This window comes from Poecilia latipinna, unplaced genomic scaffold (assembly GCF_001443285.1).
Source record: "Poecilia latipinna isolate Pla-1442-1.1 unplaced genomic scaffold, P_latipinna-1.0 Scaffold665, whole genome shotgun sequence".
Taxonomy (NCBI): Eukaryota; Metazoa; Chordata; class Actinopteri; order Cyprinodontiformes; family Poeciliidae; genus Poecilia; species Poecilia latipinna.
In genome coordinates, this window is record NW_015113281.1 from 72376 (window position 1) to 98629 (window position 26254).

The 26254-nt window shown below is 37.8% G+C and overlaps 3 protein-coding genes across 6 annotated transcripts in view; 2 read left to right on the plus strand and 1 right to left on the minus strand.

The window, feature by feature from the left end:
- The first annotated feature begins 1865 nt into the window (after window positions 1–1865).
- On the plus strand, window positions 1866–5582 carry hspa5 (heat shock protein 5). The gene is made up of 9 exons (XM_015044249.1): window positions 1866–2020; window positions 2487–2642; window positions 2754–2985; window positions 3100–3237; window positions 3327–3439; window positions 3527–3917; window positions 4011–4248; window positions 4337–4504; window positions 4617–5582. The coding sequence occupies exons 2-9, from the start codon at window positions 2527–2529 to the stop codon at window positions 5177–5179; spliced, it is 1959 nt and encodes a 652-aa protein (XP_014899735.1). The 5' UTR covers window positions 1866–2020; window positions 2487–2526; the 3' UTR covers window positions 5180–5582.
- Window positions 5583–5768: 186 nt separating this feature from the next.
- rabepk (Rab9 effector protein with kelch motifs) lies at window positions 5769–9241 on the minus strand. Of its 2 annotated transcripts, none has more exons than XM_015044251.1 (8): window positions 9087–9241; window positions 8609–8720; window positions 8350–8504; window positions 8022–8177; window positions 7775–7939; window positions 6495–6644; window positions 6269–6418; window positions 5769–6184 (listed from the first exon to the last, which is right to left on the minus strand). In XM_015044251.1, the coding sequence occupies exons 2-8, from the start codon at window positions 8659–8661 to the stop codon at window positions 5961–5963; spliced, it is 1053 nt and encodes a 350-aa protein (XP_014899737.1). In that variant the 5' UTR covers window positions 8662–8720; window positions 9087–9241; the 3' UTR covers window positions 5769–5960. The 2 variants fall into 2 exon arrangements, with proteins under 2 accessions (XP_014899737.1, XP_014899736.1); XM_015044250.1 differs by having other exon boundaries at window positions 8609–8727; window positions 9087–9240.
- Window positions 9242–9909: 668 nt separating this feature from the next.
- The window catches only part of rgs3a (regulator of G protein signaling 3a), a 162728-nt gene continuing 146383 nt past the window's right edge, over window positions 9910–26254 (plus strand). For 2 of the 3 annotated variants that reach the window (XM_015044237.1, XM_015044238.1), the window contains exons 1-6: window positions 9910–9991; window positions 13832–14003; window positions 21120–21170; window positions 22764–22822; window positions 22904–22998; window positions 23533–23601. In XM_015044237.1, the coding sequence (XP_014899723.1) occupies window positions 13925–14003; window positions 21120–21170; window positions 22764–22822; window positions 22904–22998; window positions 23533–23601 (353 nt within the window). In that variant the 5' untranslated portion in view covers window positions 9910–9991; window positions 13832–13924. Of the gene's footprint in view, window positions 9992–12365; window positions 12424–13831; window positions 14004–21119; window positions 21171–22763; window positions 22823–22903; window positions 22999–23532; window positions 23602–26254 lie in introns of those variants that run through there. The other variant, XM_015044241.1, reaches the window with a different exon arrangement.

The following is a 26254-nucleotide window of genomic DNA, read 5'->3' on the forward strand; positions in this document are numbered from 1 at the left end:
TAATTTCTACACTATTTTGATAGGTTATATTGGAGCTAAAGTAAAATTAAATTGATAAACCGTATTGTCTGATATTTTACTACATTTTACTTGGGTAGATTCCATTTGTCACTTTCACAGCAAAATTAAAGGCAATTAAACCGTTCATTTTTGTATCAATCCTAAGCTTTCAATATGGGACTGAATTTTAGAAGAGTATGCCATGCATGTGTAGAGTCCATCGTTTGTGTAATAGATAAAGTAACTTGATGCCCCCTTAATGAACTACAGATTTTGGCTTCAAGTAATTAAATACAACAAAAATATTTGTAATTTATTAAATATGATAAATATAGCATTGATTTCCAAAGTAAAAATCTATGTAAAACTGTTCTTCATAAATGTAAATTTAAGATATGTAACACATTTTTAGAATTAACACAAAGTCTGAAAGTGAGAGTGGTCTTTGGTTCAATTGTAAGAAACTGAAAAAGCAGAGCAAATCTTACAGCCAGTTTAACTTCCTGGTTATATTATTAGATTTGAGTAATATAGCTCTCCCTAGTGTTGGAAGCTCCTTATAGCTGCAGAAGGAAAAGGAGGAAATGAGTGATCCTTAAAGAAATAGATTTTACCTTCTAGTGAGCTAAATATCTGTGTGCACCAATTTGGGGATCTGTTCAGCATGTTCAGCTTTTTTATCTTTTTGCTTACTTTTTTATGTTTGTGTTTTTTAATGTATTCACTTATATGTTCCCCTTTAACATTCATAGTGTGTGGAACTCTGATTTAGTTTTAATTAGAAATATTTAACCAGCTGAGGACATTTGCTTACATCTCAAAGTACTTAAGAACTCTTTGGAATATTGGGTAAATAAAATTGAAATATGGGGGGTTGTTTTTCTTAAATTCAGGGGCTACACAAAACAATATGTCGCCTATTAATTAAAGAGAAACAACAAATCATAGTTTATAGTTAATTTCTAGAAATGTCCACCAGGTCAATACAAAATAACTGATGAAAAATATGTTTATAGATACTTATCCAAATACCATAAAATAAATTAAATTCTGTCGATTAAGTTCAATCTAGATTGATATGCATACATGCAGGGACTGGCCTTTTTACTTAGATTTACAGATTGCTCTTTGTTTTATCGATATTTTACATTTTCATACTGTTTCTAGAACATTTTTGAGGTATCCACTGCTCTTCTATATTCATGAACACAACACACACTATTTTGTTTATGATGTAGAAATCAGCGTGTTTTAAATCAAGAAGAAAGAAAGCCATCACTTACTGGATATTTTAATTTAATTTCCGAATTGCATATTAGTAATGATGGAATGGCTAAACAGCATTTATGTTGAAGTGAACAATAATATTTGCAGGCCTCACGTCAAAACAGACAAACCTATGAATGAATCATCCTGACAGTCAGCTGTCTAATGAAACATGCTATTAATTTAAGTCACAATGGCATATTACTGATCAAGAGAGTGATCATTACAATGCATGATACTAGAGTAGCATCCACAGAATTACTTGCATTCATATTGTAGCTTATTTGTAGGATACTACCACACATAAGAATGTTCTAGAAAAGCAAATGCTACCCAAACTTCAAAATGTATGAAATGTGACGATGAAACGCCTTTTCGCCGGTATGTAGAGTGGCGTGTCATTGCACCAACTGCATTCATCAGTGTTGCTGACTGACAGCCAATCAGGGTCGGCGGAGTGGTGGACAAGGCGATGACGTTGCGTCAAACTGATGTGTGCAAATCAGCGCCGGACAGCGTGCTGAATGAAACCAATCAGCACCTTCCAGCGAACAGCTGCTTAGCCAATAGCAGGCCTCCACGACAGAAAAGCAACAACGGCTTATATATGGAGAAAGCACACTTCTGTCAGCATCATTCGGAACAGGCAAGATCGTAGAGGATACATAAGAAGATACGCAAATCATTCGGAGGGAACTTGACTGAATTGATTCATTGTAGAGGCCTTTAAATCGTTGATAACGTTGTAGTAACGGTAAGTACATAAACCTGTGTAAATATTATTGTAGAATATTGTGACATTTCGTGTTCCACTTAGCATAAATGTTTTCCAAATCGTTTCATGTAACCAACGTATAACGCTAGCAAAGCATTGACAACTATACAGTCTCTTTTTAATACTGCAGTTGCCATTTAAAAAAAAAAACGTAATTTGAATACAGGGTGACTTTGTTACATTTTTATTCGGTCTTCGTTCTTCCATGATACTGACTTGTACACTAGCCAATAACTGACATTAATGCTAATATTTGTTTGAGATTAAGACTATTTGTCCTGTTATTCCAGCTTGTAATTTTACTTGATGTTTTTTTTTTCCCGTGCATTTGGTTGTAATGGTTGTTTCCTGTCTAAATGGTGGGCAACGACTACAAACTTCTATAAGGAAGGAGGCCTCGTGGTGCATTCCGGATACTTGAATAGTCTTATTTTGTCTTTTGTAGCGTTTTCCTCATTTCTGCGTCCAGAAAAAGAGAAGCAACGATGAAGCTGTTGTGGCTTGTAGTGCTTGTGGTCGGCACCGTGCGTGCTGATGACGACGACAAAAAGGACAGTGTGGGCACTGTCATAGGAATTGACCTGGGGACAACCTACTCATGGTAATGAATTAAGTCATATTCAAAATTTCAGACACCTTTGAAATGTTTTTTTTTTTCCTTCATTGAGATACCAAGAAGAGTACTCAAAACTAACCTCTCTTTAATTTTCAGTGTTGGAGTCTTCAAGAATGGACGTGTGGAGATTATTGCCAATGACCAGGGTAACCGCATCACCCCCTCATATGTGGCCTTCACCAGTGAGGGTGAGCGTCTCATTGGTGATGCTGCTAAGAATCAGCTGACCTCTAACCCTGAGAACACAGTCTTTGATGCCAAGAGGCTGATTGGTCGCGCATGGGGCGACTCCTCTGTGCAGCAGGACATCAAATACCTGCCTTTCAAGGTGAGTTTCAACTCTTAGCTGTTGCAGTAGTGGTCATAATTGAAGGGTTTTTATTTTATGTTCTCCAGATTCTTCTTCTTCTTTTTTTTTTTAAACATTCGTGTCCTATTTTAGGTTATTGAGAAGAAGAGCAAGCCCCACATCCAGGTTGACATTGGTGGTGGCCAGATCAAAACCTTTGCCCCAGAGGAGATCTCTGCTATGGTCCTGACCAAGATGAAGGAGACTGCTGAGGCTTACCTTGGCAAGAAGGTGAGAGACGTTTCCACAAACCACTTGATTTAATTCTAGTTTCTAATAAATTACTGAAACTTACAAAAATCGTTTGCTTTTGTGCTCAGGTCACACATGCTGTGGTGACTGTCCCTGCCTATTTCAATGATGCTCAGCGCCAGGCCACTAAGGATGCTGGCACCATTGCTGGTTTGAATGTCATGAGAATCATCAATGAGCCGTAAGTATTTAAGCAAAATGTTGAAATTATAGAAATATTTTCCTCTCTTCTGTATAATACTAACTTCTGGTTTTTGTTTGCATCTAGTACTGCTGCCGCTATTGCTTATGGCCTGGATAAGAAAGATGGCGAGAAGAACATCCTTGTGTTCGATCTGGGCGGTGGTACCTTTGACGTCTCCCTTCTGACCATTGACAACGGTGTGTTTGAAGTGGTAGCCACCAACGGTGACACCCACCTGGGAGGTGAAGACTTTGACCAGCGTGTCATGGAGCACTTCATCAAGCTGTACAAGAAGAAGACCGGCAAGGACGTGCGCAAAGACAACCGCGCTGTGCAGAAGCTCCGTCGTGAGGTCGAGAAGGCAAAGAGGGCTCTGTCTGCCCAGCACCAGGCTCGTATTGAGATCGAGTCCTTTTTTGAGGGAGAAGACTTCTCTGAGACCCTGACCCGTGCCAAGTTTGAAGAGCTCAACATGGTAAGTTCAGTCTTCTTAAAAAGCTGCACAACAGTAATGCAACAAGGTTTCTCTAAAGGGGCTTACAACTTTTCACTTCTCTTCAAAATCCAGGACCTGTTCCGCGCTACAATGAAACCTGTACAGAAAGTCCTGGAAGACTCGGACCTGAAGAAGTCCGACATTGACGAGATCGTGCTTGTTGGAGGCTCCACTCGTATCCCTAAAATCCAGCAGCTGGTGAAGGAGTTCTTCAATGGCAAAGAGCCGTCCAGGGGCATCAATCCCGATGAGGCTGTGGCGTACGGAGCTGCTGTCCAGGCTGGAGTGCTCTCTGGAGAAGAAGATACTGGTAAGTTTTCTTTGGCTTAGTTGAAATTGCTAAACATGATTAAAATGGCTAGTGTTTGCTTATCAAAAAAATCTTTCTGTCCTTGCAGGAGAAGTGGTCCTTCTGGATGTGTGCCCCCTCACCCTTGGTATTGAGACTGTTGGAGGAGTCATGACCAAACTGATCCCCAGGAACACTGTTGTGCCAACAAAGAAATCTCAGATCTTCTCGACAGCCTCAGATAACCAGCCTACTGTCACAATTAAAGTTTATGAAGGTAAGAATTGGACAGCACTCCAAATACTTAATATGAAATTTTAAAATTGATCATGAATGTAAAATGTTATAAAACCCTAATCAGTTACTAATTTATTATTTTTTTTTCTTAGGCGAGCGTCCTCTGACAAAAGACAACCATCTGCTGGGCACCTTCGACCTGACTGGCATCCCCCCTGCCCCTCGTGGAGTTCCACAGATTGAAGTCACCTTTGAAATTGATGTCAACGGCATTCTACGCGTTACCGCTGAAGACAAGGGAACAGGCAACAAGAACAAGATCACCATCACAAATGACCAGAACCGCCTGACCCCTGAAGACATCGAGAGGATGGTGAACGACGCCGAGCGCTTTGCTGACGAAGACAGGAAGCTGAAGGAGAGGATCGACGCCCGCAATGAACTGGAAAGCTACGCCTACTCTCTGAAGAACCAAATTGGCGACAAGGAGAAGCTCGGTGGCAAACTGTCAGATGAGGACAAGGAGGCCATTGAGAAGGCTGTTGAGGAGAAGATCGAGTGGATGGAGTCCCACCAAGATGCCGATCTGGAAGACTTCCAGGCTAAGAAGAAGGAGCTGGAGGAAGTTGTTCAGCCTATTATCAGCAAGCTCTACGGCAGCGCAGGCGGACCTCCACCAGAGGGTGCCGAGGAGCAAGAAAAAGATGAGTTGTAGGCAGGCTTGAAGTCTCTGGTTGCCCTTTTCCCTTTTAGGTGGCATTAGCATGAATTTGAACTGATGGGACTCAATAGTGAGAGGAGTGGCAGGGAAGGGGTGACGATAACAAGCAACCATACTGAATTTTCTAAAAGACTTGAAAATAAACTTCAGTGTGAGAAATGTCCTTCGCTGCAAGGCGGAGATTCGTCAGCCCAGATGAGGCTTGTTGCTGCTGTTCTCAGGCAGTCCTAATGGGGGTTTTGTGAAGGGGAGGGGCTTATTTGGGTGGGCAAGTTATTAGTGGGTACACTTAGTATGGATGGTGTCTGTGGGATCAATGGTTCTGTTCACAGGCAGTGCTCAAAGTTATTTATTGTACTTCTGGAAAGACACTGAAATAAATGTTTCATACAAACTATTGCAGGTTGTCTCATGCTGCATTAATTTGATACTTGTTGGATAGGATTTCCTTCAACACAAAATTCAGGGTTGGCACAGAGTGTTAATTTATGGCCTTAAATTCATATGCTCAAATTTTACATAATAGGATCGAAATGATTAAGAATGACATTTGCAACAGAATAGAATTCTACTTGAAACTGTCATCCTGCAGAAAATTTGAATTTTAATGGTGAGAATAGTTTAAAAGGCTTATAGTAACGCTGAAAGTTGAACATTGAAATTTGAAACCTACATGTAAAAGCTGTCAAGAGTTAAACATACAGGCATCTCTAAAAATCAGTCTGACTTCTGGAATTTGCAGAAACCGACACGAACCTTGAATTGCAATAAAAATTCACTTGACAACAGTCACAATGCAGTCATTATAAATAACGCTGTGGGTGTCCATTCCTCCAAATGCAAAAGCCAGATTGATGGTTTCAAAGTCTGGACCGCTGGTCTGCATCCCATCTGCATTCCTCTCCCTACACAACTGCCATGGCAATAAACACATGGAGTGGTCCAGGCGGTTTGGTGGCAAATCTCCTTCAAATTTCATTAGGGTCCATCTGCTCTTCTCTGCAAACAGAAAAACAGCATGACATGTCTGGTCTTAAGAAACATGGGGTTCAAGAAAATGAAAACCAGGCAAAGGCAGTGTACCAGTATTAAATCTGTACATTGAGTTGACGGCACCGTCTACAGTCAGCCCTCCAAATATATAGATGTTTGCACCCTGTACCACAGCCGAATGGGCTGCAACGCCTGGTGGGATATCTCCTTTTGACTGCACTTTCTCCCACTTCATGATCCCTTTAAATATGGATTCCAATATTAGATTAGCCAGAACTTCCATAGTTTATATGTTTGACCTTGGTAAGAGGCTTACCTGAGTCAAGAGAATACATATCACTGAAGAACTTATCTCCAGCCATGCCTCCATGAATATAAATCTTCGAGCCAACCGCAGCTATGACGTGTCCGTGTCTGGACGCCGGTTGTCTACCTTGTGTTTCTGGCTGAAACCAAGTGGAAGAAACTGGAAAAACATTCACACACAATGCATTAAATTAGCACGAATGTTTTCTTGAATTTGTTACCGTTGAAGCAATGTTTTTTTGAGGGGATGTCTTCCGTACCGCACATTTACGCACACTACTGAGATCAAGTTGTATAGCTTTTGCAGAGAGCTCCACAGTCACTGCAGCAATGTCTGTTGAAACCAAAATGATATCTGAACTCAAAGCGGACTGAATTTATGGTATTCTCTCCCATCAATCTTAAAACAGTCGATTCCCCAATTGTCATACTAGATAGTTTAGAAGACGGTGTCATATAAATACTTAAACTGGCTTGATGAACAATTAGCCTGTTTTTTTAATTTAGTTTTAAAAAGTAGCTATTATGAAACCTGTCCAATGTCACTTTCTCTTTGTAATGGACAGCAGCAATGCTATTTATATGAATACACCTTCCTCTGTTTAGAAAAGACTAGATGGTTATTAGAGGAAGTTGAGCAGCATTATGTACCTTGGACACTTATTCAACTTTGTACAAAGCTTAAGGAGGTGTCACTCTCCTTTATAGTCAAAAACTGCATGCCTAACATTCTTTCCTTTCATACTAGTATTATGGTAATTAGATCCACTTTATCCAGTTATAATCAGAATTTGTCAAAATCTTATTCTTTACATGGACCCTCCTTAACCTGTTGGTCTCAGGTTGTCATTCACAATGACAGGGGTGTCAAACTCCAGTCCTCAAGGGCCGCTGTCCTGCAGTGTTTAGATGTGCCACAGGTAAAAAACAGTGGAATGAAATGGCTTAATTACCTCCTCCCTGTGTAGATCAGTTCTCCTGAGCCTTGCTAATGACCTAATTATTCTTTTCAGGTGTGGTGCAGCAGAGGCACATCTAAAAGTTGCAGGACAGAGGCCCTTGAGGACTGGAGTTTGACACCCCTGTCACGAGAGGACCCAAATTTGGGTCCTCTCGTGACAGACAGGTTAAAGTCCTCTGAAATTTTATTTTATAATTTTATTTTATTTTTTTACAAAGTTTGTGATTTTTATTGGATTCATTTAGCATCATTTCAAATATTCCTCAGCATTCTTTGCAAAACACTGCTTATTATGATTATCTTACAATGCTGGTTCTTTGCTCTCTAACCTGTATCAAACACATGAAGTTTGGTGTCGGAGACAGGTGCAGCGCCTGCTTCCCCACCAGAAAACACATACAGTTTGTCCCCTATGCAGGCTGAGCTGGTGTGGTACGTCCTGGGACTGGGAAGCTCCCCTTTTGCTTCTACATTTTTCCACTGAGGCTCCTTGTCTGGAAACAAAATAGACTTTACTATTTTTACAGGAATTATAAACAACTGCTGATTAGAAGAAAAGCTTAAGACAAGATTTACCAGAAAACTGTAGTTTCTGGATACATTTGCGATTCCCCGTCTGCTGTGCCCCACCAAACACCCACAGGCACTGTGGACAGCTTTCGGACACAAAACTGCAGTGTTCATATCGGGCTTCTAAACCTTTCCAGTCGGATGTGATCCATTCATGATTATCTGGAAAAGAAGAACAAACATACAAATCCAGACTTGTGACTTTTAACTTGAAGGAGGCACTAGTCAAGTACATAAATAATGTTTTACTTACAAAGTCTAAGTGCCTAATGCTTTATAATATGCTTAGGCTATAACAGGTATGCATTAAAAACTGTTTGTGGATATTTTTTACCTAGATTTATAGCATATGACTCTGAAAAACTGCCACTGGGATTAGCTCCCCCAACAATAACGATTCTTCCTTTTCCACCATCTTCAGAGGGAACAAACGTGCAGGTATGACCCACACTAACCCCTGGAGTGCTTCCACTTGGTGTCAATGAATACCTGTTTACAGCAAAAAGGATTTCAGAAAAAAAACAAAAAAACACCAAGAGATCATTTCTATTCTTACATAAATAGTACAAATGATAAATTTTTACTATACATACCAGATTCCTTCTTTAGGTCTATCAAGCGGGTCAAGCACTGGGAGAAACTCCATGGCACACAGTGGTGAAGTTAAGTCAATCTGGCGTTATTTATTCTTCATGTCTGCTTTGACCATTTTCTGTGTAGAACGTTACAAGAAGCATTCACAAAAGCTCTTACGTAAAAACTTAGCACAAAACAAAAAGTGAAAAAAAAAGACTGGCTTTTATTTTTTTTCTTTTTAAAACAAGAATTAGATATCAACTTTAAAACACTGTTGAAATTAACTTAGTTTAGCTAGAAAGCTCCAGGTGGAGACAGGAATAACAGCACGAGTTTTACCAAGCTTAGCATGCGAAGCACTTCCTTCACACCTAACTGCGGAGTGCGGAATAAAATGAGAATAAACTAGTAATCAAGATCATTTAACAATTCTCTGACACTGTTCATTAAGTGATGCTGTTGACATAGTTAAGTAAAGATAAGACGTTTACTCACCAGCGTAAATATTCTAATTCAAATCAGGCATGAGCTTTAGGAAACATATTATGCGTAGGATTTTGCGTTAGCTACGCTATTTGGTCTGATTCAGACGTATTTGTCATGGTTTCGTGGTGCGCATGCTCTGTTAATTGCTTCGCTCTTTTTCTTCCTTTTCCTCTTTTTCATGCTTCTTCTTTTATGGCGGTTGGAAAGCAACGTATTGATGTGCATTACTGTCATCTACTGGAGTGAAGTGTGGACCGGGACACTACATGTATATTATCCCACATAAAAAAAAAAATAATTTTCTATATCCTTTCTATTAATTTTGTCGTCTTTTCAGAAGAGAACAAAAATATTCAGAAGTGGAAAGTTTTTTCAAAAGATCTTGTAATATTTAACTGTAATTTATTGTCTTGTAGTTTACATACTAATTCCCTTCTCTCAACAGAATATTTGGAACAGAACAACAAAACATGTTTTATTGTCTCTTCTTGAAAACAAAAAATATATTTTGTTGGATGTTTTCCTATTTTAAAGTAAAGTACTCCCTGTACGGACCAAACCGTCCTCCTTTCTATTTCGTCCTGTTCTCACCAAGTTTTTTTTTTAATACTGTAAGGCCATCTGTCAGTTCTTTCTTATTCCCGCTGTTTCTGCCATCGTTCCTTAAACTTTTCCTTAATAATTGATTTGATTTCTCTTTAATTGTTTCGCTCTACCCAATGCAGAACATTAAGACTTTATGTATTCTCAGGAAATACGTTTTAAATTGTATAAAATGTCAAAGAGCCGTTTTGCGTTTGCGCCTGTCAGCCACCGTAGTTTGTAGCTCGTTTGGTGTATGATGAATGTTGTTTCGCCCAGTGCCACTTGCTACGCGTTTACACCTTTCGGTTTTATTACATTAGCTGACCCAGGTAAGAACTTTTTTTTTTTCTTTTTTTGCTAAGTCACAACTTTCTACAACTTACAATTCCGCTTGATGCTGAACGTAGACTTGTTTTCTTGTATGCACAGTGTTGACAAAGTGTAACATTCCCTCCCTATTAAATTTAATTTAAGTGTTAGAAGTCTAATATTCCGGAAGACAGCTTTAAGAAAGTTTTAATATTTGGTTCACGATACTGGAATACAATGCGTTCACTAGGTATTTGTTGGCTTTATTGTTGGCTGTAATGAAGTCGCTTCTTTAATTGAATATATGTTGCAGCTGTTAAAGTTGCAATTCTTACCTTTTGTGATTTCTAGTGAGGCCAAGTTAAATTGAATGTTGAATGATTCACAGCCTTTTTACCATGGAAAAACAGCAGTTCACATAAATCAAACAAAATTAAAACATATGTACATTAAATGCATGAGAAAGAACCTGGCCAGTCAAGTACAATAGCTGTAACGCAATGATGAATTCATGCCGTTTTAGTTTTTCAGTGTAGTAATTGTTAATTCTTTTTCAGATATTTTTGTTCCATGTATCATATTTATCCTGCCAGTTTTGTTAATGATTGAGTCACAGTTTGTGCAAATCAACATTGATGTTGCAACACTGATTGCAATTCACACTGAATCCACTAGGCTATGCAATTGTATTACAGTAAACCAAATTTCAGAAGTACAGAGTAGGTAATATTATTACCCATCTAGGTGGGACTTTGCTTTACTGGTCAACATATTTACCTGATTTAATTTTAGTATAATTCTGTTAACTTACCTTCTTCTCTACTACATCTTAATTGTCACTCTTGCCTTTGTTTTCTTCTCCTATGTTTTCAGGTACTGTTCTTTCATAATATGTGTACATTGTTATGATTGTAATTTACAGCACACATTTTTTTTAAAAAAAGATAGATTGTCTGAATTTTATAAGGCAACTATGGTTTCAGGTGAAGGTCTCTAACTCTTGTTATTGACGACTCAAGAGCTAAAACATCTCCATGCTTGTCTTTTTTCACTCATTGTCTAAATGACAATGAGTGACTCAGAGGTTTATTAAGAGAACAAATAGCATCATGAAGACCAAGAAACATAACATAGAGCAGGGATTGAGTGCAAATCCGTTGGAAGTTGCTACAGGTAATATAACGGCATCCCGAGCTTTGAACATCTTGTGGAGAACCGTCCAATCCATCATCTTAGAATATGAGTATGAGTGAATGACATAACTGCAAGCCTACCAAAACATGGCTACCCACCTAAGCTAACATGCTGGGAAAGGAGAGAGTTAGTCAGAAACGCAGGCAAGAAGCACATGATAACCCTGTAGGAGCCGCAGAAACCTACAACTTCTGACAACTAATGTTTCCAAATCTTGGGTTTATGAAAAAATTGGCAAGAATAAAATTGTTATTGAAAGAAAGTCAAACGAAATTCAATTTGCAGTTTGCTATAAGCCATTAGAGTGTTTTGGTCAGGTGACACATGCTGGTGCCTGAGCTTGAGCTATTCCTAAAAGAAACATGAACAGAACTTTTCCACCTAAAAGTTGGCAGACATATCCCAAGTGACATGCAGCAGTAATTTTGTAAGTGATCCTTCAAGTATTCACAAAGTTTTAACAGTACTGAGAGAAGCGTTTTTTTTTTGGCTTGAACATGTAAAATGTGTTCGGAGGTATTAATAGTTTTGCAAGGTTCTACAAGTCAGCTGAAAATGCAGAACATTTATTACCAAATGAGTTTGTCTTCGTAAATGACTGACATGTGGAAGTCCTGCTCTGCTTCCCGTTTGGGAAAGCTGTGTAGGAGTTTCAGAGAACTCCTTTGTTTTCTTTTCCTTTGAGCTGATAAAGACCTATTGAATCAGGGATTTTTTTTTCCCCTGGCAGATCAGAATGAGGGGACAAAGGTGAACGATCAGGAGTTTTCAAAGTCCTGAGAAACAGACAAGAGACAGGATAAAGAGATAACTGGACATAGGATTTTCGCCAGCCTAAAATAGTCTAATTGAGGATACGTTATCATTGTGAGCATTATGCTGACATGGATTGCACTGGCCAAGCAGCAGTGTTGTTTCTGCCAGATCTGTGCATCTCTATTAAGTAAGGCTTTGATTTTGGTGCTTTCTTGGTAATCGGGTCAACTGGTAATCAGGATTAATTTTGAAAGTTCATCCTTGGGTTACTAGTACATTCCTGCTCAGCAACATGTTCACGCAGTGTGATGCAAATATTGCCGTTGTGTCACATTTCACCTTGAGGCGTTTTAAATCATGATGCACTGTAATCTGGATTATTGCTGCATTAACTCGATGGTGTATTGTTTGTGTTTTCTGTGGTATTAAACACATTTGCAGATTATTTAACCGGGGTACTAACTGTTGGATTGTCGTCGTTGCTGCTTCCTCTGAAGTCGAGGTCTGTTGATGTTTTTAATCCCTTGCAGATTTGAATTAATATGAATCTGAATTATATTCTTTATTCTTTAAAATAAATACTTCAAAATGTCGTTGAACATAATCCTGAAGGAGTTTTGTTGTTTAATTAAAATATGTCTAGCTTTTGAAGAAAACTTGAAAGCTCTTATTTGCCTATTAGAGACATTGAAGGAAAAATCTGTGAACAAAGTGTGCTTTGGTTTAAACCAACTTTTGCTTTCACAAATAATTGTTTTTAATGACTTTTGCAGTTGTAAACAACACCATGAACATCTTCTGGAGATGTACTAAATACTTATGTTTTCTTTAAAATATATAGTGTACTTTTTACATTATTGGAACAAATTAGCAAATATGTAAGTAAGAGATGGTCTTTTGGTACAGATTAATTGCTTTCTTCAGAATTTGCTAAGGCATAAAATAATAAGACAAAGGAGCAGAAAACTGAGATAAGAAATGAGGGGAAATGTAGCCTGCAATCACAAAAGGTCATTTAATCCATAGGAAATCTGATTTGTGGTACGAAATACTATCCAATGCTGACCCATACAAGGTCTCATGGGCTCTTGACAATCCTCCTCCCCCTTGCAGCCCCTCAGTCTGTGTAACGCATTCAGATTCATAACACAATCGCGGTGACTGTCCATTCTTTCAAATTTGTTGACAGAGCTGATTTCCAGCATTTTAAAATAATCCTGGAAGCAGTAACTAAACCGACCATCTTAACAAAAAGTATTCTTTTGGGCACATTTAGGATTTGGGATCTGCACAACAAACATACAGCAGGAGTCGGAGAGATTATCGAGCCTTTCTACTACTTTAGCCCAAAACAGATTAACAGATTTGCAGCCCCATAAACAATGTTGCACGGTTCCTCGTTGTGATTTCCATTTCCATCAGATATAATCTTTTTTCAGTTTTATTCTGTGTAATCTCACAGGAGTATAATATCCGTGTATGATTCCCCCCTTGTGCCTTCTGCATATTTCCACAATCTTCTCAAGTCCTCAGCCACTGTTCTTGTCCTGTGTTTATTTTTCCAGGTCTTTTTAAAACTTATGCATATGTTGCCAATTGAGAGCGTTGTTTTTCTCAAAATTTTGTTTCTGATTCGCAAGTATTGAAAAGTTTTTTTTTTTTAACCCCAAAATATAATAGTTAAATCTAATGCTGACTAAATTTTAAATGCAAACACATCAGTTATCCCATGGCTACTCAATTTTAATTACAAACATTAGTCGAAGCATTAGAGAAAATCAAATCATTTAGATTTTCTCCGATTATATAATCACAAACATACTTTTACTTTGCTTACCAAAGTAAAAGTATGTTTGTGATTATATTTATTTCTGCAACTGTAATTATATGCTGTATGTTTGCACACTAAGGCATGCACAAACAGGCATCGTGTTTCTTCCCTGTCCTGTTTATTGAGGCTGAAATCAACCCGTCTACACAAGAAGCACACAGCTCTGTCCAAGATGACTTGTCTTACAGTTTACCTCCGGAAGCCCTCTGATAACTCTCCTGAGACATCTTCGTTAGTCATCAACTCATATGGTAAGACTAATTTTTTTTTCCTTAGGGTTTTTTTTTTTTATGTAAATTATGTTGTCAAAATTCTGTGTTTGTTGTGTGAACTTTGCAGCATAATTGTGTGAATCCAAAGAATGCAAGACTCTTCATGCACATTTCAGTAAAATATGCATCTTGTTTCTCCATCATTGAGCGTTAAAGCCATGTTCTCCATGTTAGGTAAGCTCTTGTGTCATGAAGATCTGATGCTGACAACACTCAATCCTGCAATGTGTCTATTAGGACGAGAATCGTATCCCACACAACAACTAGTAGAGTTGAGCGGAGTAACATCTTCCCTGGTCTGGTAATGAGGCCTCTCCTCTTTATCTGGTGATGCATTGAATTATTTATTGAGGGTATTATCCAAACCAGGGAAGGGTTGCACCTTCACTGTTTACTGACACTGAAGCCTCATTCATAATCTAGTATTTATCAGGAGGGATAAATGAATATAAATAAGGTATTATAGAGGTGTGGCCACATTACAGAGGTTAATTTGGGTAGTTCATGCATGGGATGTTTGTGTGAATGTGTGGGGAAGAGGTCAGGGGCCAAGTTCTGACTGTGGACCACAATTACTTGAGCATTCTGGTTCTGGGAATATTACAATGAAACAACTCATTTTTAAAAAATGAACAAAGAACATTTATTTCTGTATCTTTTTATTAAGAAAGACGAATCATAGTGCAGAGTAAGTCTTGGCATTTCTCCAGAATGACCCAGTGAAGGAACTCTTTTGCTGTCAAGCGTCAGGGTTTATAGACATTAGAAATCACTTCTTATCTTTTATTTCTGGCTTCAACATTACTGATAACGAAAATGTCTCGAAGAAATCTGTGATTGGAAATCAACCTCAAGATATCGACACGACTGTGAAAGCATTTCTGCAGCCTTTTGCATATTTTGGCCACCATGCTACTCATCTTGAGCTCAAACACGGGACTGAAGATGGGGATTTAGTTCTTATAAAATTTCCTTCAGCCTTACCTCTCATTTTTTAAATTCCCACTTAGAAGACTCAAAAAGGAAGGATAGTAACTAGTTCCTATCTTGAAATGACTATTATTTGTTTTAGCACATCTGGTGCATACTGTACAATGGAGCTGTTCATGTTCAGTCCAAAAGTCTTCTTGGAAGCTTCCCCTCACCTGAACGTGGGACTCACTGTTATCTTTAATAGTTTGGACAAACAAGTGAGCACCAGCATTTATCACAAACAAATCCTTGTCCTGTGGTAACCAGAAATGTAAATTATTATGTTACCGCTAACATAAATTTTACTGCCTGAAATGTTATGCTTGTAAAATTTATGATGCTGTTACGAAATGCTTGCTCTTTCCACTTCAGTCCTTATTTTAGTCCAATTTGACATGTGGCCTTTAAAAACTGGGTCAAATTTTTCTATGAGCATTCAGAAAGCTTTTGTTTGGTTCAGTGTGCCTGTCGACCCCTAAGAGCATTTCCTTTTGCTGCCAAGGAGTAATTTAGAGCCTTAAACCGAGTGAAGACCTAATGTTCTCTCCTCCTCTGGGGATTTGTGGATTCTCTGTTATGTATTTTCTCTGATCTAGAGTGAATCTCTAGTCAAAAATATGTTAGAGTATTTGTTTATCTGACAAACAAACCAACCCAGCAGCTGTTCAGACAAGAGCACAGAAAAGCTTATAGTAGTTATTGCATAATTATTCTTTTTTCTGCTGCACAGTGCTTGCACCATCTGTCAAATTTTCCTTCTCTATACAGGGGCATCTCAGTCTTTTAGAATTTAAAATTTTATCCATCCCAAGTTGCTTTAGTAGCAGTGTTTAATTTGTCTGTATTGTTGCGACTTCACTCTTTCCTTCCGTTTTTGTTTCCTAGAGTCTTTCTATTGGATCCAGATCAGGCGAGTTTGCTTGTAAAACAGGCATATAAAACAGGCATTGGCATTTTGATAGTGTGCACCAAGTCCTGCTGGGAAATGAAATCAACATCACCATAAAGCTTGTCAGCAAATGTAAAACACAATGTGCTCTAAACTTTTCTGGCAGATGGCTCCGATGACTAGAATGAACCAAGAGCAACATATTACAGGCTCCCTAAATCATCACTGACTGTGGAGATGGCTCACTGGACCTCCAGCAACACGTTAGACTCTGGGACTTAATTTCTAAAATCTGCTTTGGTCTAAAAAGAAGACCTTAGAGCATTGAGCAAAAGTGCAGTAGCTCTGCTTGATTAAAGTGTATTGATAAAACCATTGGTATTGTTAAACACCCCAAGTTCATCTATCAAAGGCAGATGTGCAGCTTCCTAAATACAGCTGCTGTAAGGGACTCAAATTATCCTCTGCTCTTTCTGTTAAACATACTGGCATCTGACATACAAGTGTCTGCCTTCGTGGATTAAATGGAGAGAATAAATTTGATCCAGTGCCCTGATTAAATAAACCTATACGAACTGGGTTTCAGTGGTTTTGGACGCCTGCATGGAAGAGGATGAGTTTTTGGACGTTATCTGAAAAGCTTGTTAAAATAAATTCAATGAAGAGAAGCGAGGACACCTTGTGTGCCTCTCATCAAATCTCCTCTTTGTTCCACCCTGGATCAAATGCGATGAATTGGCACTCGCCCCAGATGAGAACTTTTAAATCCTACACACAGCAGTTTCCCAACTTTTCAAACAGCCTCCTGTTCTTGGAGAAAAGGGTTCAGAACAGGGATTAACTCTGGTTTTTTTTTTTTCTTTTTTTTTTTCTGGGTCCTCTGTGATAATGGCTGGGTAAACTGTCACATAATGACTGCCGGTGTCCCCTGGACTGGCTTTACCGGATCCTTTTGGGGTAAAGATTTTTTTTCAAATGTAAATGTAACAAATCAGTATGAAAGACAGACGACAGAATTAGGGCAATGTGTAAGAGAGACACACATACGCAGCATAATTCCCACCATAAGATTTCTCCCTAACCATTTGATTGGTGATTTTAGTTATAGTTAAATTATGTTTTATTTATTCAAAACCTGTCTTTCATTATATTATTCTCATTAAGTTAAGCAAAAAAAAAAACAAAAAAAAAACACCCCGAGATATTTCTGGTTACTGAAGCGTTATAATATCCATCCTGTATAGATGAACATTGTAGGAATGGACTAGTGCCAGCAGAACCATCTCCTAATCAATGCAGAGAAAACCAAGCCACCACATTGGCACTGGTGAACATCCAGGGCACTTGCATTGAGATTATGGATTAACCATAAGTTGGACTACAGCATTGGAGCCCTTTACAGGAAAGGTCAGAGCAGACTCTTCCTGCTAAGGAGACTGAGGTCATTTGAAGTGAGGGGGGCGCTCTTTTTAGAATTTGTGATTACAGCAGTTTATCTAGAGCTGTGAGGAAGCAGCTAGATAAGATCATCAAGAAGGCCAGCTCTGTCCTCGGACTCTTTCTTTCCCAAACTGGAATGATGCCATACAGTAAAAACAAAAAAACAGTACAGCGAAAGGTATTTGGCGCAGGCATTAGCATTTTAGTATGTGTATGTTAAAGTTATGTGGGGAGTGGGAACTCGGAGCAGGATTTGACAGCATTCTAGTTAAGAAGTCAGAATTTCAACATGGCAACGCCCATAAACGAGGTCTGCAATAGTTCTTATAAACATCATTTTAAGCTTACTTTCCATAAGCAATTTTAATTTGTTCAGTTGCAGGAATTGATTTTACATTGCTCTTTTACATGTGTCTTGTAAAATGATGTGTTTCCACCACATCTTACTACTGTTGATGTGAGGAGCAGCCATATTGAAATGCAAAATCCAAGTTTAGGAGTCCTAACTGTGGGTAGTCGGAGTTGCTCTCCGTTTCCTAGTGGGAAATTTGATTTAGGAGGGTGTTCCAGTTGATTTTTCTTACTGGAAAGTTGGTATTTTCCAGTTCTGAGTACAACTGGAATGCAGCAATAGTTTGCTGAAACCCTAATTCGTGTGTTGCATTCAGTGACCTCTAGAAGGGTCTCTTATGGGAAGATACTTTCTTCCTTTTGTCTTTTAGTTTAGTCCTTGCCTGCTTTCACACCTTGATGCACAGCTGAAGGCACGTCTTCCTTGTTGTAGGGTCACATAAAATCTTCAGTCACTGAGTACCATTCTCCTTCCCCTTGGGCATCTGTAATGTGCTTGACTGTGAAGCTTAAACCTGTGTACTGAGAGAAACTCTGTGATAGATAATGTTTTGCGGAACTGTCTCATTTCCTGTTTTAAATGGGAACTTTGGTAGGGATTTGTTATTTTCTTGTTTTCTGCTGTTTTGTGGCCACATAGGGAGTCTAGGTATTGTACTTTTTTTTCTTTTTTTTTAGATACAGATTTTTATTTTCAATCACAAGGGGGGAATTTGTGTTTACTGACATGGCCTTAGAGAGACCCTGAAGTTGCTCTCATTCTTTTTGTCAAGTCATGTGTGAAACCCTGAACATGTGAAAATCAATCACTTTTATGCTGAGCTGGGTTTTGTTCAATTGTTTTACATTGTTTGTTGCTAGATTTATTTTGTACATTTTGTGCTTCAACCTGCGCCTCCTAGACCTCCATTAAAAGCTTCTTTCATCAGATAAGTTTGACTGGCCTCAAAAGCCAAAACAAAAACTGAGACACACAATGTGTAAGAGTTCTAAAATATAAATGTACTTGACTTAAATTTACGTGTTACTAATATGAATTGTGAAATCGGTAATTAGTCGAAGTAGGCATAAGTATATCTATGGAGGAAACAAAGATGTGCTAGTTGACACTCAAGATTTTTTTTAAAGGCCCTCAGCCTTACCAGATTATCAGGTTTCCCATATGAGTAATCGGTGTTGCATATAAAAGGTAAATGCCCAACCTAGCCACAAGGAACCTGCAGGGGTCGGAACAGCCTGTCTTCATGCACATCATGACTGATGCCTCTGTTTTATCTGATATCCCTAAATGGTGCATCTCATCCTTCCAAAACATCAGAACCTGCTCTTACAGATCACCTTCATCCTAAAACAAAAGCTTGTTTTTCTTCTGATGTCTGGTTCTGATGGGACATATTCTAGTTGACTCCTCAAATGGCTCATATTTCTAAGACAGTAGTAGGATTCATCTGCAGTTGTATGCGCTCAGACTGCGGTTAATCTCTGGATATTGTTGTTTTCTGTTCCATGATATCCCATGATCCTATTGTGGTAATAGCTCTTGTCTCTATTTCTTACCTTTGAATTCACACGTGAGGGGAAAAAATATTTCAAATAATTTAAAAGGGAATTAATTGTAAAAGTACTGACATTCAGCGTTACTCATCTTCTTGACACAGTTTTTAAAGAAACACTAAAGCAACAACAACAAAAAAATCCAATTATATTTGTTGCCCAAAGTAATTAATCTTCAAGGGCTTTGCTCTGTGATATTCAAAATTTCAGTCAATATTTACCACTTGAAGCACTTTTAAACATCTTGCCTCCTGCTAGTCTTTTGCCAGCCTCCTTTGGCCATTTTCTGTTGACTATATGATAAACAAATTAAGTCAGCTACATTTGAGACTGCTTCATGACATCTTTTGTGTGAGGCATGTCAAGGCCAGGAAAATCTTTCCAACGGTGTTTTCTCTTCTCACAAAGTTCCTTCACTACTTTCAAATTCATGCCAAGTTCAGTGTGGGAACGACAAACATCCCTCGTACCCAAGCTCTGAAGTGCCAGCAGCAATATCACACAGCAGGTCTCCTTTATTTTAGCCGTAGACTCTGCTCTGATAATGAACAGGATTCATTTAGAGCAGCACAAAGCCAGTGTTAGCTGTGGCCATGTCAACATGGTTAATAAGTCTCCTACAGTTGTCAGCAGGACCGGGAGGGATACAGAAAAGACGAGCAGACTTAAGAATGTGAGCTAGAGGTGAAGAAAGAGGCACTTTAATAGACAGTGGATGCAGACTGGCATGCATGCAGTATTCCTTCTATGTTTCCAAGGATTACGATGAACATTTTAACCCTTACCACAGTCTAATGTTCAATTGTGTTCTCAGAACTGAGGATTCAACTGAATCACACAAGATGTAGAACAGGAGATTGCTCAGCAAGGAGGTGATTGCATTAGCTGCAACAAAATGGTAAAGGAATTCCGGATCTCCATTTCTCTCTGGCCTTATCAAAATAAATTGCTACACCAATAACTCCAGGCATTTTAAGTCTAGTGCTCCAAAACACCATTTCAAAAACTGTCTAGTAGTGAATCTCTGTGTACACTATCACTGAATGATGAGGCGTTTTTAGGGGAAATGCAGCATAAAAGACAGTTTATCCCACTGGTTTTTCTGGAGTTGTTTTTAAAGAGTTTAGACTAATGTTGCATTGCTCATTGAACATGTTTTAGGCCACATCAAGCAATCCACCTTTTTAAAAGGAGCCTCAAAAGTACACTTTGTTCATCTATCACCTGGCATTTATATAGCACCAAAACAGGAAGTTGTGGTCAGCACAATATTTATTAAATTGATTTACTCCTCCTTATGTAGTAAGTATAAACTTATCTTACTTGGAAAGTTGCAGTTTGACATTCAAAATGGCTGCAATTCATAAAAATTGTCTAATTTGAGTGTTTTGTTTAAGTAGGTAACACGCAAAGTAGTATGTAAGCTCTACTCCTGTTTGTGGGGATGGATAAAATGAAATATGTTGCTAGAAATGTTAAGTTGCATTGCAATGAAGTACAGTCATTGGTGGAAAATTTGAGAGCATTCTCCTAATGTGAGAAGAGAAATAAATGCTAATTAATGAGACATAAGATATGATAAGGGGTCAGATTGATCTGTTTATCCTTTTAAGTCTTGTGGACAACTCCCATTGAACTGTCCGTTGGGAAAGTTTTGATATAAGAGCATACATTTAAGACAATGCCTCAATAATCTTCAGCAAAAGCTGTTCACTGCTTTCTAAGAATGCAGTGTAAAACAGATGCGTTATTTTACTTCTGTCGATATGTAATTTACAAAATTAAATATGTTGGAATAAAGCTGAAATTAGACTTAGTCTGGTTTAGAAGGAAATGTGATGTATAACATCGTTCAGGCTGTCCTAAACCCTTTTCTTTTGTTTTTATAGGTCAGCTCAAACTGTCAGTCTTCAAAGAGCGTGACATACTCGTTGTCAGCGGTGAGTCATCTTAAAGGCTGCCCATATGGAGACATCCTGCTTTTGTGCATCACATTGAAAGAAGTGTACTACATGCTCCCTCTTCATACTTTGTTTTGTGAACATTTTCAGTATTATAAATATTATAGAAAATAGACTAGAGTCTGCAAACATAATTTGCTGAATGTAAATATTAAATAACCTACTTCAGATAACTGTTCAAAGCACAACAGGAGGCCATTAATGATAAAAAGCTTGGTTGGTGGTACATTGATTCAACAAGACTGTTTATTTTGGTTTCCCAGCAACCAACCCGGACACCCTTGTCTTTTTGTGCGGGATTCTCTATCTAACCACTCAGCATCCTTTTTCTTTTTCCCCTCCTCTGATTTATTTGCTTCCATTTCATTTCTCAGTACTAATCATTTTAGTAAAGCAGAGAAACTGTATTGCATATTAGCTCTTGAAAATATGAAAATATAACATAAATACATGCTAAAAAAATATTGGTAAAACTTGAGTAACTATTAATAAACATTTTTATCCACAAATAATGAAAAAAACAGATGGTATTTGTCTCTATTTTTCAGAAATTGCCAAAATGCCAGAGCATTTGCTAACATAAAATCTAACAGTTTGTAAGAATCCTAACTTTCATTGTACAGGTTTTTATGTACAAAAGCTGCAGAAACAAGGAGGAGCTTGAGTCGCACAAAACGCACCTCTTTGCTACTTTATGCAAGTATCCTGTACTTGCATAAAGTAAGTACATGTCTCAGCAAGACCTAGAGAAACCCATTCTTGCATTTACCGTATTTTTCAGACTTTAAGCCGCTACTTTTTTCCTACACTTTGAACCATGCTGCTATGGCTTTTCTGTAGATTTTTCTTCAACCACCAGGGGGCTCTTTAGCAGGAAGTGAATCATTGGAAGTCAAAATTGGAAATCAAAGAAGAAAATGCTAATTTTCTTTTAGAACAAGCACATGCTAGCAGCAGTTTCGACAGATAAATGTTTTCAAACTCATACCCCCTCATCATGGAAACCACACGAAGAAGTTCATATGATGCCGCTTTTAAGTTGAAGGCTATCAATATGGCAGTACAGATCGATAACCGCTGCACGTAAGCTCGGCGTGTACGAATCCATGGTTCGGCGTTGGAGACATAGGGCTGCGTCCTTAATATCAGATTTATTAAGGACATAGCGGAGGGCTACTTGTGGAAAACCGAGAGCAGCATACCAGCGACTTGTAGCCTGGTGCTGCTTATATATGTACGTTTTCAGTAAAAAAATAAAATAAAATAAAAGACTTTGTGGGTGCGGCTTATAGTGAGGTGCGCTCTATAAATACGGTATCTTTTGCTGTATAGTTTGCTGCGGCTGTGTCTTCATAGGTCTGCCTAAAAGATCAGACTGCTGTAACTGATTCAAATCGCTGCTGCTCATATTCTCACCAAAACCAAATTGACGACTGTATGGTGTTTTTTATAACTTTGTATGTTTGTGTTTTTATAATGTAAAGCATTTTTAACTGCTGTGTTTCTAAAACGTGCTATTCAAATAAACTTGATTGATTAATAAATCTTTGTAACGTTGTGCTTTTCCTACAGTTTTGGAGGCAAGAGACATGCTGAGTGACTTCCAAGAGTCCTGTAACTCCTATGTTAAGGTATATTTAGCTTTTTATGATGATACAGAAATCGAGTTTTACATAACCTGTATGGTAAATGTTTGTACTTTTGCTTTGCAGGTTGGCAAGTTTCCTGACAGTGATCCAAAGGGAAGGCAGAAGACTCCGATGGTTCCTCAATGTAGGAATCCCATCTTTTTGCAGACTTTTTACTTGTAAGCATTCAATTAGTTTATCAATTACTTTTCCGAACATAACATCATTAAATTATATTTTTGGTGCTGTGCCATGAAAATAGTTGTTTTCACCAACACACATGGTATTACATTTTACCCACTCTAATTTCTATCTCTTATGTAAAAACATGATGAATGTCATAAATGGGAAGAGTTTTGCATGAAATGATATACTCATTTTATTTTATTTCTAGTTTAAGGCTTTTATAGTTTCATTGTTCTTGACAAATGCAATTGAAAAATTATGTGAACAGCTCATTATTTTAATGACAACATAATTTGAACCAATGGAAAAGTTAAATAAACTTCTATTTTGATTGAGATTCTCAGATAGTATTTCACCCAATTTTAAGCAATGTTCTTTAGCTGCCACCAAAAGCTGAAACCAACAAGGACATTTTGTCCATTTCTGCTCAAAGTCTGATAATTCACAATTCTTAAACGTAGCTGTCTTATGCTTCAAACTCTCTAAGCAAATTCTTGCATTTTGCATGTGTTGTTCTATGTTTGCAGTACGGTCAGTGAGGAGGACCTTCACAAGAGACTTCTCTTTACAGTTTGGAACGCTGACTCTGCATCAAGGTACCTGCAGGAAAAAGTTTAACATCTTGTGAATAACACAATTTAAGCCAGTGATAACAAAAGGTGAAAATAACATAGATATATGTTTGGAAATTTACTGGCGTAAATCGTTTTACCAGAGCAGTAAAATATATAGTTTTAATGTTTAAATTGCATGCAGGATGTTTCTCACAGTTTTCGTCTTTGACTAGTAATTGTTTTACTTTTGCTTTCCTCACTAAAGAGACTGACGTTGGAAAAGGTTTATTGGGTTTTTGGTTCAGTGAGTCAGACATTTTCCTGGGTATGTTGTATTAAGGATGCAGGCACAATGCCTTAATGTGTTCTGAAAGCACTGAACATAACCATTTGGAGCATGTCTTATGTCAAGAAAACTTGCATAAAATGTTACGTGCAGCTTGTAAATAAAGTGAAGAGACACAAATCTTATAGCGGTTACTTTCAGATCGTGGAATGATTTTAAAGATTAGGATTGGGAGAGTTTCTGGGACACAGATTAAGTGTGATTAGTTCAGTCATTTTATCAAGTTGATGAAATTCCAAGATCATGTTCTCCAAGAACTTGATTTACTAAGTCATGGAGATTTGTATACCTTATAGAATCAGGTTCAATTTTTACGTCTGCACACCCAATGAGAACTGCCGTTATTGCAGAAATTGTTTTATAGATTAAACTATGTATCACTTATAGTATTCTTACACTAAAACCTTTTCCTCCTTTGGGTTCTTCAAGCCGTATGTGTCTTGTACAATTAACCAAAGTAGAATCTGTTCAGGGCAATCTTCCTTTTTCAGCTACGGAGCAGTCATATAACTCACTCTATTCACAGCTGAGTCTGACAATGAAAATCAAATTTAGTCCACTGATAGATGTGCAAGGACTTAATTTATATGCAGTTTTCAAAGCTTGGTCCATGTGGTGAGAACTCTTTGGACTTTGTGGTAAAAAGAGAATAGCTGTATAAATTTAGAATGTCATTGTCTGCAAACCTAGATTTACCAAGAATCATAACTGATTTCTGCAAGACTGACCTTCAACCCTGCAGCACCCGTGCTCATCTTGGAAACAATAACAAGATCTAGCTGAAATATGCTTGTTCAACATGATCTGTCTTTGTGCTGCTGAAGTCAGAAGTTGTGGAAAGCGATGCCTCCTCAGCAAATCTCCTAAAATACTCCTGAGCGTTTGCCAAAATGCTGCACCAGTCAAATTCAACTAACTTATTTCCCTTCCTTGATTTATTAACAACATAACATTGAACAGATCTTGGAAATCATTTGTTGTTTCAATCCGAGTCTCTGAAATCCATGAGAATAATTTATATGAAGATTTTATTTTTGTCATGGTTTTTCCAAAGACAAACATCATTCTTGTTGACATAGGACAACTTGAGAAATGAATATCCATACACATGCACTCTTATAATCACAAATAGGTATTGACTAAAGGTAATGTTGACATGGTCTCTACAGCTTCTCAAACTCCAAACCATAAAGAGACGAGACAACTTGGAGATGAAAATGTACTTTATTTCCAAAAGATTGCAAATTTGTCAGCACATACAATAAAACTACAGTTTAAAGAAATAGTCCCCATCATATACCCTGGCCAGCAGTATAATTCACATAAAATAACATCCTATTGAATTTAAGAATGGTTCATAAAACCATATGAACCCGCATGATATTTTTCACATTTTATCACCATGTTGGGATTTTATGTAATAAACTAAAACAAATAAATGTGCAATTGCAAAGTAGAAGAAACATTTCTAACTGCATGTATTTTAGCCCTCTTCATAGCTCTAAAACAATCTGATGCACCTTTATGCAACGTAATCTCAGTTGAAAAAATATCAAAAAGACAATAAAACAAAGAAGTTTAAAGCAGGATTAGATTATAAAACAATTTCCCAGAAAAGAAAGACTTCCACTGTTCAGTGCTTCTTTTGAAAGTAGAAAAATATTTCACAACCTACCAAGCAAGATATGACAATCAAATTAAACTGCCTGACCAGGCAAGGGGATCGCTAATCAGCAAACAGACCTGTAACTCTGGAGGAGCTGCACAGATCAACAAGACAACTTGGTTATGTACCCCTCAAATCTGGCCTTTATGAAAGGGGGGTAAAATTAAATACATTGTAAAAACAAAGCTATATAAAATCAAGCTTGCAAAGCAAAGCTTGCTTGTAACACTCAAATGTAACTTTTTGGCCTAGATGCCAAATGTTAATAAAAAAAACAAACTCTGTAAATTACCCCACTATGAAACGTCATGCTGGTTGGATGCTTGTCCTCAGCACAATAAAAGAACTTAGTAGGTTCCTTTATTGTGCAGAAAACCTGTTAGAGGCTGCAAAATATTTACTTATATATCTTATTCATGTGTTACAAAGTGCAGACCTATTTACAACTATAAAAAGGTAAAAAAAAAAAAAACACCCCTCATAGAAATATACATGTTGGTGAGAAATGTGTCCAGTTGTAGTTGCTGGCAAAGGTAATTCTGATTCAGGCAGGGTCAAAACTACATGTTTCTAAAGGTTAATTGAACCTTCACACAAATAATGTCAAACTAATAATTGGGGCATGCCATTAGCAATGCATAAGGAGAGCAGTGACTGACCTGCGAAGCAGGTCAGTCACTGCT

Excerpts from the sequence above, each read along its gene's own strand:
- rabepk (XM_015044251.1), bottom strand. The coding sequence starts at position 8,661 with ATGGAGTTTCTCCCAGTGCTTGACCCGCTTGATAGACCTAAAGAAGGA. Across the intron at positions 7,940-8,021 it reads CCAGAAACTACAGTTTTCTG|ACAAGGAGCCTCAGTGGAAA; the intron begins GTAAATCTTGTC and ends TTTTGTTTCCAG. Across the intron at positions 6,185-6,268 it reads AATGTACAGATTTAATACTG|AGAAGAGCAGATGGACCCTA; the intron begins GTACACTGCCTT and ends TTCTGTTTGCAG.
- hspa5 (XM_015044249.1), top strand. The coding sequence starts at position 2,527 with ATGAAGCTGTTGTGGCTTGTAGTGCTTGTGGTCGGCACCGTGCGTGCT. Across the intron at positions 2,643-2,753 it reads CTGGGGACAACCTACTCATG|TGTTGGAGTCTTCAAGAATG; the intron begins GTAATGAATTAA and ends TTTAATTTTCAG. Across the intron at positions 3,238-3,326 it reads AGGCTTACCTTGGCAAGAAG|GTCACACATGCTGTGGTGAC; the intron begins GTGAGAGACGTT and ends TTTTGTGCTCAG.